General features: G+C 44.5%; 1 protein-coding gene across 1 annotated transcript in view; it reads right to left on the reverse strand.

Annotated features, from left to right (window-relative positions):
* Positions 1-5395: 5395 nt before the first annotated feature.
* si:ch211-197n1.2 (EF-hand calcium-binding domain-containing protein 6) overlaps positions 5396-19264 on the reverse strand; it is an 81139-nt gene continuing 67270 nt past the window's right edge. Inside the window, exons 13-18 of the mRNA XM_067982133.1 lie at positions 15993-16116; positions 15431-15555; positions 14981-15224; positions 14674-14846; positions 9772-9940; positions 5396-6106 (exon numbers count right to left, since the gene is read on the reverse strand). Of these exons, the coding sequence (XP_067838234.1) occupies positions 5828-6106; positions 9772-9940; positions 14674-14846; positions 14981-15224; positions 15431-15555; positions 15993-16116 (1114 nt within the window). The 3' untranslated portion in view covers positions 5396-5827. The remainder of the gene's footprint in view (positions 6107-9771; positions 9941-14673; positions 14847-14980; positions 15225-15430; positions 15556-15992; positions 16117-19264) is intronic.

The following is a 19264-nucleotide window of genomic DNA, read 5'->3' on the forward strand; positions in this document are numbered from 1 at the left end:
GGACATTTGGAGACTCATAATACAATCAAGGAGAGTCAACGTGGTTTTATGAAGGGGAAATCGTGTCTGACAAATTTATTAGAGTTCTTTGAGGAAGTAACGGGCAGGGTGGATAAAGGGGAACCAATGGATGCAGTATATTTGGATTTACAAAAGGCATTCGATAAGGTGCCACATAAAAGATTACTGCACAAGATAAGAGCTCATGGTGTTGGGGGTAATATACTGGCATGGATAGAGGATTGGCTAGCGAACAGAAAACAAAGAGTCGGGATAAAAGGGTCATTTTCAAAATGGCAATCTGTAACTAGTGGGGTGCCGCAGGGCTCAGTGCTGGGGCCTCAACTATTTACAATATATATCAATGACTTGGATGAAGGAACAGAGTGTCTTGTGGCCAAATTTGCTGACGATACAAAGATAGGTGGAAAAGCAAGTTGCGATGAGGACACAAAGGGCCCGATTTTAGCACCCGCTACCGGGTGCGTTCTCGGCGGGGGGGGCCCCGAAAATCCCGAAATCCAGGTGCGGGACCGGATCGCGCCTCGATCCCGCTCACTTCCGGGTTCCCCGATGACGCGCCGGCGTGCACGCGCAGCCCCCGCTGGTGGGAATCCCGCAGGCAATTAAAGCCAGCGGGATGCCACTTGAGGGTATTTACTTTGCTTGTTCAGGTCATTAACTGACCTGATTAAGGGACTGTGTGTGATTTTGGATAAACATGGGACTGTTTCACACACTGGGGGAAACACTCCCAGTTGAAATGGACGTGTTGCAGCTGTCAGCCTGTGGCAGCTGCAAAGGTCCATTTGACAGGTGGGTGGTGGGGGTGGGGGAGACCCTCAGCCATTGCAGGAGGCCACTCTGTCACTTGGGACAAAGTTTGGCCTCCACCACCCTCCTCCTGACAGTCGAAGTCACCAACCTGCATACTTACCCCGGGATCCGGAAACATGTACCTACCTTGCGGACCCCCTCAGATGTACATCTTGCGGATGGGGGCCGCCGTAGCTGCAGTCATGACCTCCTCGGAGGGCGAACAGCATCACCAGCCTCGCCATCCAAGCCGTCCACCTCTGACACGTGGAGCTCCACAACAGAGTGCTGTGACACATCCACCTGTACAGCAGGAGGGAGGGCTACTGCAGAGAGAGATGCGTCACAGAGGGCACAGAGGGCACTACCCTCGCCACAGGGTCCACAGACCGAGGCTCAGCTCCTGGACCTCTGTGAGCAGCTGTGCACACGGAGGCTCAGAGTCAGTCGACATTTAGCCGTGGACATCTGCAGCCTCTTTCATGCCGAGCTGCTCCTGGCTGGCCCGTGCACCATCTTCCTACCTGTCGCTGTCAAAGTCACCACTGCCCTCCCGAACTTCTGCTCCACAGTCTTCCAGGCTGCAACCGGGGACATCCCCGATGTCTCTCAGTCGTCTGCGCAGAAGAGCCCTGCAAATACACCTACACCCACTCTGCAGTGACACACTGGGTGGCATCAGTGGTGGGTCCTCATAGGGATACCCAGGAGCGGGCATTATGGCACAAACCGGACAGGATTCGTGAAGACATGGCAGTAGTGGTGCCAATATAATGTGTGATGTGAGTTGTTCTTTAATTCAATAGAAGTAAGAACCATGACAAACCCTCAAACACCCTTGTGCATCCCCTTCATGCTCACGACACGTTTGTCTTACGCTGCCTCCTGCACATATGTGATGCATGCCCTGTGGCTGCAGCACAGGTGGTGGCAGGTTGAGTGAGGCTGGCCGTGAGAGAGATGCACGAGAGGGTGAGTATGGGATAGAGCCATGAGATTGTATGAGGATTGGGTTGCGTGGTAGTGGCGGGGTGAGTACTCGCGAGGTGAGTAGGTGCAGGTAAGATGAGGATGAGGTTTGAGTGGGTATGAGGGGTGATGTGAGAGAGTAGTGTTGGCAGTGCCGAAGGAGATGTGGGGTGGGGGCACTGTGATACAGTCATGGATAATACAGCGCTGAATATCACGGTGCTGGGTATCACAGTGCTGGATGTTACACTGTGGGATATTACATTGCCAATTAATGCAGTGCCGGGTATCACAGGGCTGGATTTCAGTGATGGTTATTACATTGTTGGGTATTGCAGCATTGGGTATTACAGTGCTGAATATTACAGTGCTGGATATTTCAGTGCTGGATATTTCAGTGCTGGATCTTACAGTACTGGATATTACAGTCCTGGATATTAAAATGCTGACTATCACAGTGCTGGGTATTACATTGCTGGATAGTACGGTGCTGGATATTACAGTGCCAGTTATTACCATGCTGGATATTACAGTGCTAGATATTAGAGTGCTAGGTGTTATTTTGATCGATATTACAGTTCTGGATATCACAGTGTTGGGTATCAGTGCTGGGTATTACAGTGTTGGATATTACTGTGCTGGGTATTACAGTACTGGATACTACAGTGCTAGATATTACAGTGCTGGGTATTACATTTATGGGTATTACAGTGCCGGATATCACAGTGCTGGATATCGGTGCAGAGTATTACAGTGCTTTTTGCTATGGTGCTGGATATTACAGTGCTGAATATTACAGTGCTGGGCACTACAGTGCTGGATATTACAATGCTGGTGTTACCATGCTGGATATTACAGTGCTGGATAACACAGTGCTGGATTGCTGCATATCACAGTGCTGAATATTACAATGCTGGATATTTCAGACTTGGGCATCACAGTGCTGGATATCACAGTGCTGGATATTATGGTTCTGGATATCACAGTGCTGGATATTATGGTGCTGGATATTACAGTGCTGGTGATACAGTGCTGGATATTACAATCCTGGGTATTACTGTGCTAGAATCACAGTGCTTGAATTTACAGTGCTGGCTGTTACATTGCTAGATACCACAGTGCTGGATGTTACACTGCAGGATAGTAAGGGCAATTAGGGATGGGCAATAAATGCCGGCCTTGCCAGCGACGCCCACATCCCGTGAACGAATTTAAAAAAAAATATTACAGTGCTGGATATTACAGTGCTGGTGTTACAGTGGTGGATATTACAGTGCTGGATATTACAGCACCGAATGTCACAGTGCTGGATATCACAGTGCCGAATATTACAATGCTGGATATTACAGACTTGGGCATCACAGTGCTGGATATCACCGTGCTGGATATTATGGTGTTGGATATTACAGTGCTGGTGATACAGTGCTGGATACTACAATCCTGGGTATTACTGTGCGAGAATCACAGTGCTTGAATTTACAGTGCTGGCTGTTACATTGCTGGATATCACAGTGCTAGATGTTACACTGCAGGATAGTAAGGTGCTAGATATTACAGTGCTGGATATTACAGTGCTGGTGTTACAGTGGTGGATATTATAGTGCTGGATATTACAGCACTGAATGTCACAGTGCTGGATATCACTCTGCTGGATATCACAGTGCTGGATAGTACAGTGCTGGATATTTCAGTGCTGGTGTTACAGTGTTAGATATTACAGCCTGGGTATTACCATGTTAGAATCACAGTTCTTGTTATTACATGCTGGGTGTTACATGTTTGGATATCACAGTGCTGAATATTACAGTGCTCGAAATCACAGTGTTGGATGTTACACCGCGGGATATTACAGTGCTGGATATTACTGTGCTGATGTTACAGTGCTGCATATTACAATGCTGGATATTACAGTACAGGATATTGCAGTGCTGATGTTACAGTGCTGGATATTAGTCCTGGGTATTACCGTGCTAGAATCACGGTGCTTGTTATTACAGTGCTGAGTGTTATATTGCTGGATATCACCGTGCTGGATATTACAGCGCTGGAAAGCACAGTGCTGGATATTACACTGTGTGATATTACAGTGCTGATGTTACAATGCTGGGTATTGCAGTCCTGGGTATTAACATGCTAGAATCACAGTGCTTGTTATTACAGTGCTGAGTGTTATATTGCTGGATATCACCGTGCTGGATATTACAGCGCTGGAAAGCACAGTGCTGGATATTACACTGTGTGATATTACAGTGCTGATGTTACAATGCTGGGTATTGCAGTCCTGGGTATTAACATGCTAGAATCACAGTGCTTGTTATTACAGTGCTAGGTGTTACATTGTTGGTTAGCACAGTGCTGGCTATTACAGCGCTAGATATCACAGTGTTGGATGTTACACCATGGGATATTACACTGCTGGTGTTACATTGCTGGATATTACAAAGCTGGATATTACAGTGCTGGATATTACAGTGCTGGTGTTACAGGGCTGGATATTACAATCCTGAGTATTACCGTGCTAGAATCATGGTGCTTGTTATTACATGCTCTGTGTTACATTGCTGGATATCACAGTGCTGGATGTTACACTGCGAGATATTACGGTGTTGCATATTACAGTGCTGGATATTACAGTACTGGTGTTACAGTGGTGGATATCACAAAGCTGGATATCACAAAGCTGGATATTACGGTGCTGGACATCACAGTGCTGAATATTATAGTGCTGAATATATAGTATTTTCCATATACAGAAATGTTCTGGAAACTTTTGACCATACTGAGAGTGCACACGGGAAATAAGAAAGCTCTGTATTGAGGAAAATGATTTGTGTCTACAAAACGAAAAGCACTTACCATTAAATAACCAGGAATTATTACAGTGCTGGATAATACAGTGCTGGTGTTACAATGCTGGATATTACAGTGCTGGATATTACAGTGCCAGAATCAAAGTGCTTGTTATTACAGTGCTCGGTGTTACATTGCTGGATATTATAGTGCTGGATATTACAACGCTGGATAGCCCAGTGCTAGACGTTACACTGGGGAATATTGCGGTGCTGGGTATCAGAAGACATGACAAAGTGACTGAGCAGTGATTCTCCTGGTCAGTGGGAATTTCAAATTTGAGGACTGTGTTGACCAAAGCATTTCTCCCCAAACTAAATGTGTCCTTTTTCTGGGAGACTGAAATACTGAGCATTCTGTGATGAACAGAACCCGGGGTTCTTGTTACTGAGCATTCTGTAATGAACAGAACCCGGGGTTATTGTTACTGAGCATTCTGTGATGAACAGAACCCGGGGTTATTGTTACTGAGCATTCTGTAATGAACAGAACCCGGGGTTATTGTTACTGAGCATTCTGTGATGAACAGAACCCGGGGTTATTGTTACTGAGCATTCTGTGATGAACAGAACCCGGGGTTATTGTTACTGAGCATTCTGTGATGAACAGAACCCGGGGTTATTGTTACTGAGCATTCTGTAATGAACAGAACCCGGGTTATTGTTACTGAGCATTCTAAGGAAAACGCAAACAAAATCTATAAATGTTTCTTTACTTTATATCTAAAATATTGCAGATCAAACTAGAAAAACAACTCATATAACGAAACAGTAACATATATCAAAGGATGTTCAGACACTTAGGACTCGCATAAATGATTGGTTCTTGGTAAAAATTGATGATCCATCAGAGTTTGGAACAAGAGGTGGATTTATACTGGGCGGTGTTCCAGCCTTGCATCCTACATTAAAAATGCAAATTTCAATTCGATCTGTTACTGTATTTCAATAACTGTCCTAGTTTTGGAAGGACACTCGCTTGTTATAAAACCCAGCAACGCTTTCTCTACATCTCTAAACCTGAATATGACAAAGAGGCTGTTGTGCTTATAGGACCATTAACTTTCTTCATTCGGGAAACACGGAAGCAATGTTCTTAAAATTGCGCTTGTGATTTGAGGAGATCTCAACCAACATCACTAAACCACATTATCTGGGCATTGCTACTTGTGGGACCTTGCTGTGCGCAAATTCTACTTCACAATAGTGACAATTTCATTGGCCCTGAAACGCTTTGGGACGTCCTGAGGACATCTCTCTTTTTTGTAGGTCTCTTCCAGAAATTTTTTGTAGTCGATTTTGCCTTCCATGTTTTCATCGAATTTCGACATGATGTGGTAAACTTCATTCTCGTTCAGCAGCAGATTGCAGAGTTTCAGTACGGCGCGAAACTCCGGCAGCGACAGGTAACCGCTGCTGGTGTTGTCCAACTTCTTAAAGGCTCTGCGTAAGGGTTTCCACTCACCCTGCAGCTACAGAAGACAAGGGAAGGAGAGAGTTCAATTTGAGTTAAAACCTTTGGATTCCCATGGTGCTGCATTAGTAGTTTCTGATAGACATGACCACACCCCTGATAGAGGGGGTCCAAAATCCTGACATCAGTCCTCGGGAAAATGCTGGAATCCATTATTAAGAAAGTGGTAACAGGGCACTTAGAACATCATAATATGATTAGGCAGAATCAATATAGTTTTATGAAAGGGAAATCATGTTTGACAAATTTATTAGAATTTTTTGAGGATGTAACTAGTAGCGTAGATAAAGGGGAACCAGTAAATGTCCTATATTTGGATTGTCAAAAGGCATTCGATAAGGTGCCACATAAAAGGTTGTTACCCAAGATAAGGGCTCGTGGGATTGGGGGTAACATATTTGCATGGATTCAGGATTGGTTGATGGACAGAAAACAGAGAGTAGAGATAAACGGGTCTTTTTCAGGTTGGCAGGCTGTAACTAGTGGGGTACTGCAAGGATCAGTGCTTGGGCCTCAGCCGGCATGGACTCAATGGGCCGAATGGCCACCTTCTGTGCTGTAACCTTTCTATGACTCTATGATTTACAATCTATATTAATGACTTGGATGAAGGGACCGAGTATAATGTAAACAAGTTTACTGATGATACAAAGCTGGATGGGAAAGTAAACTGTGAGGAGGACACAAAGTGTCTGCAAAGGGATACCGACAGGTTAAATGAGTGGGCAAGAAGATGACAGATGGAGTATAATGTGGGGAAATGTGAGGTTATTCACTTCGGTAGGAGGAATAGAAAAACAGAATATTTTTTTAAATGGTGAGAAACTATTAAATGTTGGTATCCAGAGAGACTTGGGTTTCCTGGTACAAGAAACACAAAAAGTTAGCATGTAGGTACAGCAAGCAATTAGGAAGGTAAATGGCATGTTGGCCTTTATTGTAAGGGGGTTGGAGTACAAGAGTAAGGAAGTTTTACTACAATTGTACAGGGCTTTGGTGAGACCTCACCTGGAGCACTGCGAACAGTTTTGGTCTCCTTATCTAAGGAAGGATATACTTGCCTTAGAGGCGGTGCAACGAAGGTTCATTAAATTAATTTATGGGATGAGAGGGCTGTCCTATGAGGAGAGGTTGAGTAGAATGGGCCTATACTCTCTGCAGTTTAGGAAACAGCAAAGGCTATGGGCCCCGAAAACATCCTGGCTGTAGTGCTGAAGACTTGTGCTCCAGAACTAGCTGCGCCTCTAGCCAGATTGTTCCTGTTCCAGTACAGCTACAACACTGGCATCGATCCGACAATGTGGAAAATTGCCCATGTATGTCCTGTCCACAAAAAGCAGGACAAATCCAATCCAGCCAATTATCACCCCATCAGTCTACTCTCAATCATCAGCAAAGTGATGGAAGGTGTCGTCGACAGTGCTATCAAGTGGCACTTACTCACCAATAACCTGCTCACCGATGCTCAATTTGGGTTCCGCCAGGACCACTCGGCTCCAGACCTCATTACAGCCTTGGTCCAAACATGGACAAAGGAGCTGAATTCCAGAGGTGAGGTGAGAGTGACTGCCCTTGACATCAAGGTAGCATTTGACCGAGTGTGGCACCAAGGAGCCCTAGTAAAATTGAAGTCAATGGGAATAAGGGGGAAAACTCTCCAGTGGCTGGAGTCATACCTAGCATAAAGGAAGATGGTAGTGGTTGTTGTAGGCCAATCATCTCAGCCCCAGGACATTGATGCAGGAGTTCCTTAGGGCAGTGTTCTAGGCCCAACCATCTTCAGCGGCTTCATCAATGACCTTCCCTCCATCATAAGGTCAGAAATGGGGATTTTCGCTGATGATTGCACAGTGTTCAGTTCCATTCGCAACCCCTCAGATAATGAAGCAGTCCGTGCCCGCATGCAACAAGACCTGGACAACATCCAGGCTTGGGCTGATAAGTGGCAAGTAACATTCACACCAGACAAGTGCCAGGCAATGACTATCTCCAACAAGAGAGTGTCTAACCACCTCCGCTTGACATTCAACGGCATTACCATCGCCGAATCCCCCACCATCAACATCCTGGGGGTCACCATTGACCAGAAACTTAACTGGACCAGCCATATAAATACTGTGGCTACAACAGCTGGGTATTCTGCGGCGAGTGACTCACCTCCTGACTCCCCAAAGCCTTTCCACCATCGACAAGGCACAAGTCAGGAGTGTGATGGAATACTCTCCACTTGCCTGGATGAGTGCAGCTCTAACAACACTCAAGAAGCTCGACACCATCCAGGACAAAGCAGCCTGCTTGATTGGCACTCCATCCACCACCCTAAACATTCACTCCTTTTACCACCAGCGCACTGTGGCTGCAATATGTACTATCCACAGGATGCACTGCAGCAACTCGCCAAGGCTTCTTTGATAGCACCTCCCAAACCCGCGACCTCTACCACCTAGAAGGACAAGAGCAGCAGGCACATGAGAACAACACCATCTGCACGTTCCCCTCCAAGTCACACATCATCCCGACTTGGAAATATATCGCCGTTCCTTCGTCATCGCTGGGTCAATTTCCTGGAACTCCCTTTCTAACAGCACAGTGGGAGAACCTTCACCATACGGACTGCAGCAGTTCAAGAAGGCAGCTCACCACCACCTTCTCAAGGGCAATTAGGAATGGGCAATAAATGCCGGCCTTGCCAGCGACACCCACATCCCATGAACGAATAAAAAAAAAGAATGAGCGGTGATTTAATTGAAACATATAAGATTCTGAGTGGGCTTGACAGGGTAGGGGGTGAGAGGTTGTTTCCCCTGACTGGAGTGTCTAGAACTAGAGGGCATGGTCGCAGGATAAGGGGTCGGCCATTTAAGACTGAGATGAGGAGGAATTTCTTCACTCAGAGGGTTGTGAATCTTTGGAATTCTCTACCCCAGAGGGCTGTGGGTGCTGAGTCCTTGAATATATTCATGGCTGAGATAGATAGACTTTTTGTTCTCTAGGGGAATCATGGGATATGGGGATCAGGCAGGAAAGTGGAGTAGAGGTTGAAGATCAGCCATGATCTGATTGAATGGAGGAGCAGGCTCGAGGGGCAGTATGGTCTACTCCTGCTCCTATTCCTTACATTCTTATTTTCAAATCTTCAAGCCATCCCTGCCTTCTGCTAATTTGAATGCAAGACTCAAAGATCTAGGCGGTCCATACACTGTACATGTTATATCATCATTTAGCTTTAAGACTATCTACACGTCTCAATGGCCCAGATCGCTCATTGGCTTTAATTGAGTGTTTCAGCACGCTGCCCCTCCCTCGTTTATTCATTTCTCTGCATTGGCCGTCACTGACAATCTGCGATCCAAAATGATACTTCATCTCCTAATCGGACTGGATTCATACCGCACGCTTTGAGAAATCAAGCGGCCTCCCCGGCGGTTCTTACATCTCAGTGCTTAGTGTCTTATGCCATCTTCTACTGCCATCTTCATGCTGCGGTGCCCCCAAAACCCCCACTTTCAATTGCATAGCCCCCTTTAATTCCTCCATGGAAAGGTATATTTTGCTATGCAGTTATATAAGACATAAATCCCCATATATCCGACCCACGGGTAACTGTAACTGTTCAATGTGTATATTATCACGACCGATCTCCCTGCGATTTGTGTAGATTACCTTTCGCCGGAGCCTTGTTGTGATGGTGTCCAGCCCTGTGCTGTGATGGTCAGTCTGTTGTGCTGCAAGGTGAGTGTTAGGATGCTGCAGCACCGCCACCATGTTGCTTCCCTCTCGCCATTGTTGCCTGCGCATTGCAAATGGCTCCAAGAACTCTAGGTAGGAAACCCTGGCAGTCAAGTTGACAAGAGAATGAGCAGTCGGTGGATATTTTACTTTAAAAAGGAAGCTATTTTCACATATTTTAAATATCCAAATAAATTGTTGTATCTCCTATAGTTGATTTCAAAACGTTGAAAATAACAATTAAGTAGCGATACAATGTACTGATTTTATAGCGCATTGTTACAAAGAATTACAAAGAATGTACAGCACAGAAACAGGCCATTTGGCCCAACAGATCCATGCCGGTGTTAATTCTACTCACGAGCCTTCTTCATCTAACCCTATCAACATACCCTTCTATTTCCTTCGCCCTCATGTGTTTATCTAGTTTCCCCTTAAATGCACCTGTGCTAGTCGCCTGAACTATTGCTTGTGGTAGCGAGTTCCACATTCTTACCACTCTCTGAGTGAAGAAGTTTCTCCTGAATTCCCTATTGGATTTATTAGTGACTATCTTATATTTATGGCCACTAGTTCTGGTCTCACCTGCAAGTGGAAACATCTTCTCTATATCTACCCTATCAAACCCTTTCATATACTTAAAGACCTCTATTAGGTCACCCCTCAGTCTTTTTTCTAGAGAAAAGAGCCCCAGCCTATTCAATCTTTCCTGATAGGTATAACCTCTCAGTTCTGGTATCATCCTAGTAAATCTTTTTTGCATCTTCACCAGTGCCTCTATATCCTTTTTATAGTGTGGAGACCGGGAGACTGGAACCGTTCGCAGTGCTCCAAGTGTGGTCTAACCAAGGTTCTGTACAAGTTTAGTATAACTTCTCTACTTTTCAATTCTATCCTTCTAGAAATGAACCCCAGTGTTTGGTTTGCCTTTTCTATGGTCTTATTAACCTGCGTCGCTACTTTTAGTGATTTGTGTATCAGTACCACTAAATCCCTCTGGTTCTTCAGCACCATTCACTACTTTATTATTGGTACAAGTGACTCTATAGATCCTTATTTTTCTTTGCATCTGGTAACAGTTGTCACCCAAAGAATAGGGATTTGAATTCAATCACTTCAGCCAGCGATTGGATTTGAAAGTACTCAGGTGATCAACATGGGGATTTGGAAAATAGCCCATGATTGTGATTAAATCATTTTTTAAAATTTTGCTCTTGGGATGTGGGCAACACTGGCAAAGCAGCATTAATTGCCCATCCCTAGTTGCCCTGAGGGTATTAAGAGTCAAGCACATCGTGTGGGACTGTAGTCACGTGTAGGTCAGACTGGGTAAGGGTGATAGTTACCCTTACCTGAAGGCCATTAGTGAACCAATCTTATAACAAAACCACTTCCATGGTCGTACTAGTTCACAAATGACCAGATGTATTGAATTCAATTTCACAATTTACATGGTGGTTGCTGGTCCAGTACACTATTACACTACCTAATCCTCTCTCAGGAAAAGGTCATTTCGAAAGATGTGATGGGTTAGATTGGAATTAAGACTTAGAGATCTGTTCCTACTGCAGATTAGGTAGATAGTGTCAGAAACTAACCAAATCACATTAATACCAGCTATACTACCTATTTTGTATTGCTGTTAAGCAGTTTCAGCTTCTACATTTTTGGCTTACGAGCATATGAACATACGAAAATGATCGGCAGGAAAAAAACCAGCTGGTCCATCAAGCTTGCTCCACCTTCATGAAGCCTGGAGCATCGTGACTAAGCACTTCCTATCCCCTTGCAGCTGTGCAATCTCCTGCGAGAGGCAAAAATCCAGAAAAAGAAACCCAGGGACAAAAAAAATGGAAAATTCCTCTCTGATCCCCTCAGGCGATCGAAACCACTCCAGACCACATTAACCATACTTACATTAATTTTTAAATCAGTTACTTTTTGTAAGATGTGATCTCTGCCCCAGCCAATAATTGGTCCAGCTCCCTTTTGAAGGCTTCACTCTGGATGCAGCATAACTGCAAAGCCAAGTTTAAAAAGTTCTCACGCAGTCCTTTGAACTTTTAAAGTTTCATTCTTTTTTCAATAGTAGCAAGAAGTTAAGGATCAACAAGGTCATCTATGTGCAGAACCACAAGAGATGGGTGAGATCCTGAATGAATATTTCACATCGGTATTTACGGTTGAGAAAGGCATGGATGTTAGGGGAAATAAATAGTGATGTCTTGAGGAGTGTACATATTACAGAGAGGGAGGTGCTGGAAGTCTTAATGCGCATCAAGGTAGATAAATCTCCGGGACCTGATGAAATGTATCCCAGGACGTTATGGGAGGTTAGGGAGGAAATTGCGGGTCCCCTAGCAGAGATATTTGAATCATCCACCGCTACAGGTGAGGTGCCTGAAGATTGGAGGGTAGCAAATGTTGTGCCTTTGTTTAAGAAGGGCGGCAGGGAAAAGCCTGGGAACTACAGACCGGTGAGCCTGACATCTGTAGTGGGTAAGTTGTTAGAGGGTATTCTGAGGGACAGGATGTACAGGCATTTGGAGAGGCAGGGACTGATTAGGAACAGTCAGCATGGTTTTGTGAGTGGAAAATCATGTCTCACGAATTTGATTGAGTTTTTTGAAGGGGTAACCAAGAAGATAGATGAGGGCTGTGCAGTAGACGTGGTCTACATGGACTTCAGCAAAGCCTTTGACAAGGTACCGCATGGTAGGTTGTTACATAAGGTTAAATCTCACGGGATCCAAGGTGAGGTAGCCAATTGGATACAAAATTGGCTTGACGACAGAAGACAGAGGGTGGTTGTAGAGGGTTGTTTTTCAGACTGGAGGCCTGTGACCAGCGGTGTGCCTCAGGGATCGGTGCTGGGTCCGCTGTTATTTGTTATTTATATTAATGATTTGGATGAGAATTTAGGAGGCATGGTTAGTAAGTTTGCAGATGACACCAAGATTGGTGGCATTGTGGACAGTGAAGAAGGTTATCTAGGATTGCAACGGGATCTTGATAAATTGGGCCAGTGGGCCGATGAATGGCAGATGGAGTTTAATTTAGATAAATGTGAGGTGATGCATTTTGGTCGATCGACTCGGGCCAGGACCTACTCCGTTAATGGTAGGGCGTTGGGGAGAGTTATAGAACAAAGAGATCTAGGAGTACAGGTTCATAGCTCCTTGAAAGTGGAGTCACAGGTGGATAGGGTGGTGAAGAAGGCATTCGGCATGCTTGGTTTCATTGGTCAGAACATTGAATACAGGAGTTGGGATGTCTTGTTGAAGTTGTACAAGACATTAATAAGGCCACACTTGGAATACTGTGTACAGTTCTGGTCACCCTATTATAGAAAGGATATTATTAAACTAGAAAGAGTGCAGAAAAGATTTACTAGGATGCTACCGGGACTTGATGGTTTGACTTATAGGAAGAGGTTAGATAGACTGGGACTTTTTTCCCTGGAGAGTAGGAGGTTAAGGGGTGATCTTATAGAAGTCTATAAAATAATGAGGGGCATAGATAAGGTAGATAGTCAAAATCTTTTCCCAAAGGTAGGGGAGTCTATAACGAGGGGGCATAGATTGAAGGTGAGAGGGGAGAGATACAAAAGGGTCCAGAGGGGCAATTTTTTCACTCAAAGGGTGGTGAGTGTCTGGAACGAGCTGCCAGAGGCAGTAGTAGAGGCGGGTACAATTTTGTCTTTTAAAAAGCATTTGGACAGTTACATGGGTAAGATGGGTATAGAGGGATATGGGCCAAGTGCAGGCAATTGGGACTAGCTTAGTGGTATAAACTGGGCAACATGGACATGTTGGGCCGAAGGGCCTGTTTCCATGTTGTAACTTCTATGATTCAATGAAGTTGACGGTCACTCTTTGTTAACATGAAAATTGAACTGACATTTCTCTACTGTTGAGCACAGCTCTGGACACATACATGGAGTTATGCTTTCCCAAACTAATAAGCTAAGCTGATTTTTGTTAGGCAAGGGCATTAAGAGTTATGGAACCAAGGTGGGTAGATGGAGTTAAGATACAGATCAGCCATGATCTAACTGAATGGCGGAACAGGCTCGAGAGGCTGAATGGCCTACTCCTGTTCCTTTGTTTCCTAAGCAGAGTCAATAGTTTAACTTGGGTCTGCTGTCTCACTAGGTAGTTATCTGTCTCAGACTGCTAGCTTTAGTATAATGGTGCCATTATGCTGGTCAGATTGGGTTCACCATCAGCACTTGTTTCAATTTGGGGCTCCAAGAAGATAGGTAAGTACCAGTTTTTAAATAATTCACCCAACAAGTTTAGTATTGCAGCAAAGCGGTTTCTGCTTCGCGTAATCCTCAATTTGGTGTCTAAACAGGGAGCCAGATCAGCAGTCTGACTCTGCATTGTACTATGAGGGAGAAAGGAATAGAAGGATATGTTGACAGGGGGAGATGAAGTAAATAGAGTGGGAGGAGGCTCGTGTGGAGCATAAACACCGGCACATCGGTTGGGCGGAATGGCCAGTTTCTGTGCTGTAATTCAATGTAATTCTATGTTCTTTCAGGCTTTTTAATTTGCCTGCTCCATTTTCAATCTTGGGGACGACGCCGCACTGTTTACATTTGCTGCCAGTCTGCAGGCCCCCTCCAAGGCCCGCCTTACTTAACCTTGTCAGCTCTTTCAATGCAATGTTTAACTTCCTGGACAACTAAAAATCCACTCGAAGCGTCTTAGCTCCGAAATATGTTAGATTTTATTGTCTCCATGTGTCCCACCGCCACCACCACCACCTCTCTCTCGGTAACTACGAGCTCTAATTCAGTGGGTGGATGAGAGTGAACGCCGTTGACCTTACCGACCATCTCCATTGATTTCGAATTTCTTTGCCAGCATTTCACACTCGTATTCATTTAAATGCATACACAGCTCGGTCAAGATATCTTTAAACTCTTCTTTGCTGACAAAGCCGGTGCGGTAAAGGTCAAGCTCCTGAAATTGTTTCCTAAGATCGTCCCACAAGTAGTCAACCTGGAAGTTGTAAAAGTTAAATCAACAATGTCAACTTGGCTTAACAACGTTGCATTATATATATATATATATATATTGGTATAGATATTTATACGGGAGGAGTCTGTAATTGAATCGAAAGCCAAGATCCTCACTTTAGCACGAACACTGTCTACCAGGATGTCGGACGCACAGTTGAGGTTTTTAGAGCGCATTCTTAAATTGCAGTCTCCTTTTTTCGGAGGGCTGATTTTGGCATTGGGGAAACAGGCGGATTTAGGAGAGTGGCCGAAATGTCTCACGAACTCCAGGAAATCCAACGTTTTATCCTGGTTCGTGATCAGCGTTTCCCAAAGCCTGCGAATCTCGCCACGAGTTACTTCTGGGCAAATATCAAACCTGGTAGGGAAGAGGAGAGAAAATAAAAGGCAGACAGGAGGGGGAACGTTTGAAAATAAAGCAGTAACATTACTTTAAATTGAGCGATGTGTTTAGCAAAGAGTTCTAGAACACTCCACGCGGCTTTTGAATGGTACTCTTACGATTTGGAGAATTAATATTTCCATCTCGCCAGCCTATCCCCTCAACACATACACATAAATTACCGTTTCAGAAGCCGGTACATTGTTTCGTGGTTGAGCCGCCGCGAATTAATTTCATCCAGCTCTTCAAATTCTTTCTCAACTTCTTGGTACTGTTTATTTAACAGGGTTTTAATAATCCCGAAGAGCTGTGGTGAAAAAACAAAATCGACATTGTCAAGTTAAACCCTTGAGTATGACCTTTTGGAGAACGTTTCTGAACAAACGCCAACCCAACCCAGTTCAGTCCAGTACTGTATCAGTAAACATATGGTTTTGTTCTCATGGTTGAGGTTTTGTTATCAAAAGCACTGCACATATTGAGACTGTGAATGATCATCTCTTGGCGACTGTCAGGCAATAACCCATCAATAACAATGAGGTGTCATTATGTTCCCTATTGTGTTACGTTTAAACAAGGACATTAATTATGGATCAAGATAAATGGAACACTTTCAATTAAAATGATATCTGCTTCTAAAACTGGTGAGTAAATCTTAATAAAGGTTGATATGTAAATAATACTCTGACACGTTAGTTCCCTCTTCCCACATAATATGGTGAGATGGTATTATAAAAACAGCACCTGCTCGGGGGTTCTACCGTATGTCCTGTCTTCCTCCAGTTGGTTTAAAGATTGTTTCTCGTGCAGCCCTTTGCGCCTTGGTATGGTTGCTGACTTCTCGTCAAAAAGGCTAGACACTCCTTTCCTGTCGAAAGTGGATAAATTAATTATTAAATCTCGACTGCAATGAAACGGCAGAGTAGACCCTTCTGCTGTCTCCTCCCAATGGTACCTGGGGAGCACGATGGGGAACTTCCTTATTCACAAATGTCACACCACTTACTGTGTATAACGTGTGGATTTCCCGTGACACCGTGAGCCAAAACCATGTGGGCTACAGAGGTCAAGCGGGGTTAGAGAGTGGAGGATGATTGGACCTGGATTGAGGGAGGACTGCTGTTCTGAAGGCACAAGAGGCTATAATGCGAAAGGTAGAGCAGTGTGGAGACGGAAAGTAGAGAAGGGTTCGAGGCCGGGGGAGTTTAGAGCACGCTTAGAGATTAGGATCAAGGATGACGGCAGATAAATTCAGAGGTCGAGGGGAGAAGGTAGAGCAGGGTTCGAAGTTAAGACGCGAGGAAGAAGGTAGAGTTGGGAGTGAGGAGAAAGTTAGAGGAAAGTTACATTCTGGGGGAGCGGAGAGGGGAAAGCTATTGTAGGTGGCTGGAGGAGAGTGAGCGGCCATGGAGGGACAATTGTAAACAATTTTACAACACCAAGTTATAGTCCAGCAATTTTATTTTAAATTCACAAGCTTTCGGAGGCTTCCTCCTTCGTCAGGTGAACGATGTGAGGGAGCGGAGAGAATCGAAGTCCACCAGCTAACGTCGGATTTGGGTTGCAGCCCGGGGGAAGCGCCTGCAATGCAGCAACCAGCCACAACAGTAAGCCCTGGCAGATCGGATTTGTGGCAGGTGAAGGGGGAGGGGAAGGTTAAGCGAGATGGAGGGGGGAGGAGAAGGGAGGAAAAGCTTGGGGAGGGGGAGGGGTAGGCAGAGGAAAGAGGAGGGGAGGGAAGGGGAAAGTAGGTAAGGGAGAGAGGGAGGCTGAGGGAGAAAAGGGGAAAGAGCAGGAATGGAGATGGTAAAGGGGGCAGGGAATTGGGATGCAAGGGGTAAGTAGAAGTGATGGGGAGGGGAGGTGGAAGAAGGAGGGGAGGGGAATAGGGTTGTCAACTGATTGGATGTATTCTGGGAGGTTTCATCAAATGATCTTCCGCCTCCAACTACCCACACGCTCGAGCCGTTGGTTGCCTGATACATACATTCTCGCAGCGAACTGCCTTCCCATGCCACTTGGAAAGCACTCATTGTTACCAGATTGGATGATTCTTGACTGTTAGTCAAACAGCCTTTTTTCCCATCTCCATTTTTAATCCCCTATGATTTTTTTTCTCAGGTTGCTCACAGTAGAGTATGGGAGATGAATCTTTAATTCCTTGAGACTCCAGAACAATCCAAAAGGGTTGGTAACCCTTGAGGCGAAGAGGAGGTGGGAGGGCGAGAGAAGTTGAGTGGAGAGAGGAGTAAGCCCAGAAGACCATATTAAATAAAAATACAAGCAACTGTCAAGATTTAAAAAAAAAACATATATAGCTGTTGGGCCAAATAACATGTTTCCATGTTGTAAATTTTATGCAGTTCCATTTAATATGTAATAGTAAGAGGATAATTTAAGAAGAATGTAGACCCCCTTAAGGAATTAGAGTTGAAGCTGAGGATTAACTAAAAGAAGTTAACGTATTAAATTATTACTTCCTGGAATTAATTATTAGAGAAGGCATCAGTAACAAGCATCATAGAAACATAGACAATAGGAGCAGGAGAAGGCCATTCGGCCTTTCGAGTCTGTTCCGCCATTCAATATGATCATGGCTGATCCTCTATCTCAATAATTGAAATAGATATATTTCTTAATGCTAAAGGGATCAAGGGATATAGGGAAAAGCAGGAACAGGGTACTGAATTAGATGATCAGCCATGATCATTTTGAATGGCGGAGCAGGCCCAAAGGGCCGAATGGCCTACTCTTGCTCCTATTTTCTATGTTTCTATACCATATTCCCGCTCTCTCCCCATATCCCTTGATGGCTTTTGTGTCTAAGAATCTATCTAGCTCCTTCTTAAATATATTCAGTGACTTAGCCACCACAGCCTTCTGTGGTAGAGAATTCCACAGGTTCACCACTCTCTGAGTGAAGAAATTTATCCTCATCTCAGTCCTAAATGTCCTACCCCGTATCCTGAGACTGTGGACCCATCAAAGGAGGTCCTACAAGTAAACTTAATGATTCAACATCACATTCACAGACATCCTAAAAAAGCTCAAGGACTCAAAACCAATAAATCCCCATGGATGGAAGCTACATATCTGAAAGTGGTAAATGAGACTAAAGGCAAGAGCTCTGTGCATACATGCTTTTTACTATATTTGTTCACTGGATGTGGGTAACACTATCAAGGTCATATTTAATGACCATCCCTAACTGCCTAAGAAGGTGGTGGCGGGCCTTCTCTTTGAATCACTGTAGTCCTTCCCATGATGGTGGCAGGTAGGGAATTCCAGGATTTTTACCCAACAACAATGAAGGAATGGTGATATATGTCAAGTCAGGATGATATATGACTTGAAGGGGAACTTGGGAGTGCTGGTGTTCCCTTGATATTGCTGCTCTTGTCTTTCTTAGAGGTCACAGGCTGGGAGGTACGACTGAAGTAAGCTGATACACATGGGCAGAGCTTTGCTCCCAGCTGTAAATTTTAAATGTTTGGAGAGCCTGAGCAGGTGCATCTGCATTCGCAATATTAAAATAACTTGGTGTAAGTTTACAAAGTATGCAGGAGGTTCAAGGGACCCTGCCCCACTGACCACATTTTAAACCAGGTTGGACAGTGCACTAGAGTTAGACTAAATTATATGTCAAGCCGAAGTGAAACTACCTACCGCAGAGGCTCTTACACCACTGGGCTCTGAGTCAGATTAGAGCCTGACTCGGAGTTGTATTGTCACTTGGCAACATCACAATAGTAGCAGTACATCTGCACGCTTAATATATTATGCTTCCCTTACTTTGAATGGCATAAACCATTGGTAAAATGCCATTTTATCAGCCACTGGCACAGAACTATTGACCAGTTTTCATTTGGTTTGAGTTTCATAAATTTTTTTCACCTCAAAATAGATATTAATTTGGAGGGAAAATGTTGTAGGTTAGAAGCAGCTAAAACATTAATAAAGTAATAGTAGTACTAAAAAGCATAACAGAGAAGAAAGCAAATTTATTTAAAAGCATT

Source organism: Heptranchias perlo, chromosome 4 (genome assembly GCF_035084215.1).
Source record: "Heptranchias perlo isolate sHepPer1 chromosome 4, sHepPer1.hap1, whole genome shotgun sequence".
NCBI lineage: Eukaryota > Metazoa > Chordata > Chondrichthyes > Hexanchiformes > Hexanchidae > Heptranchias > Heptranchias perlo.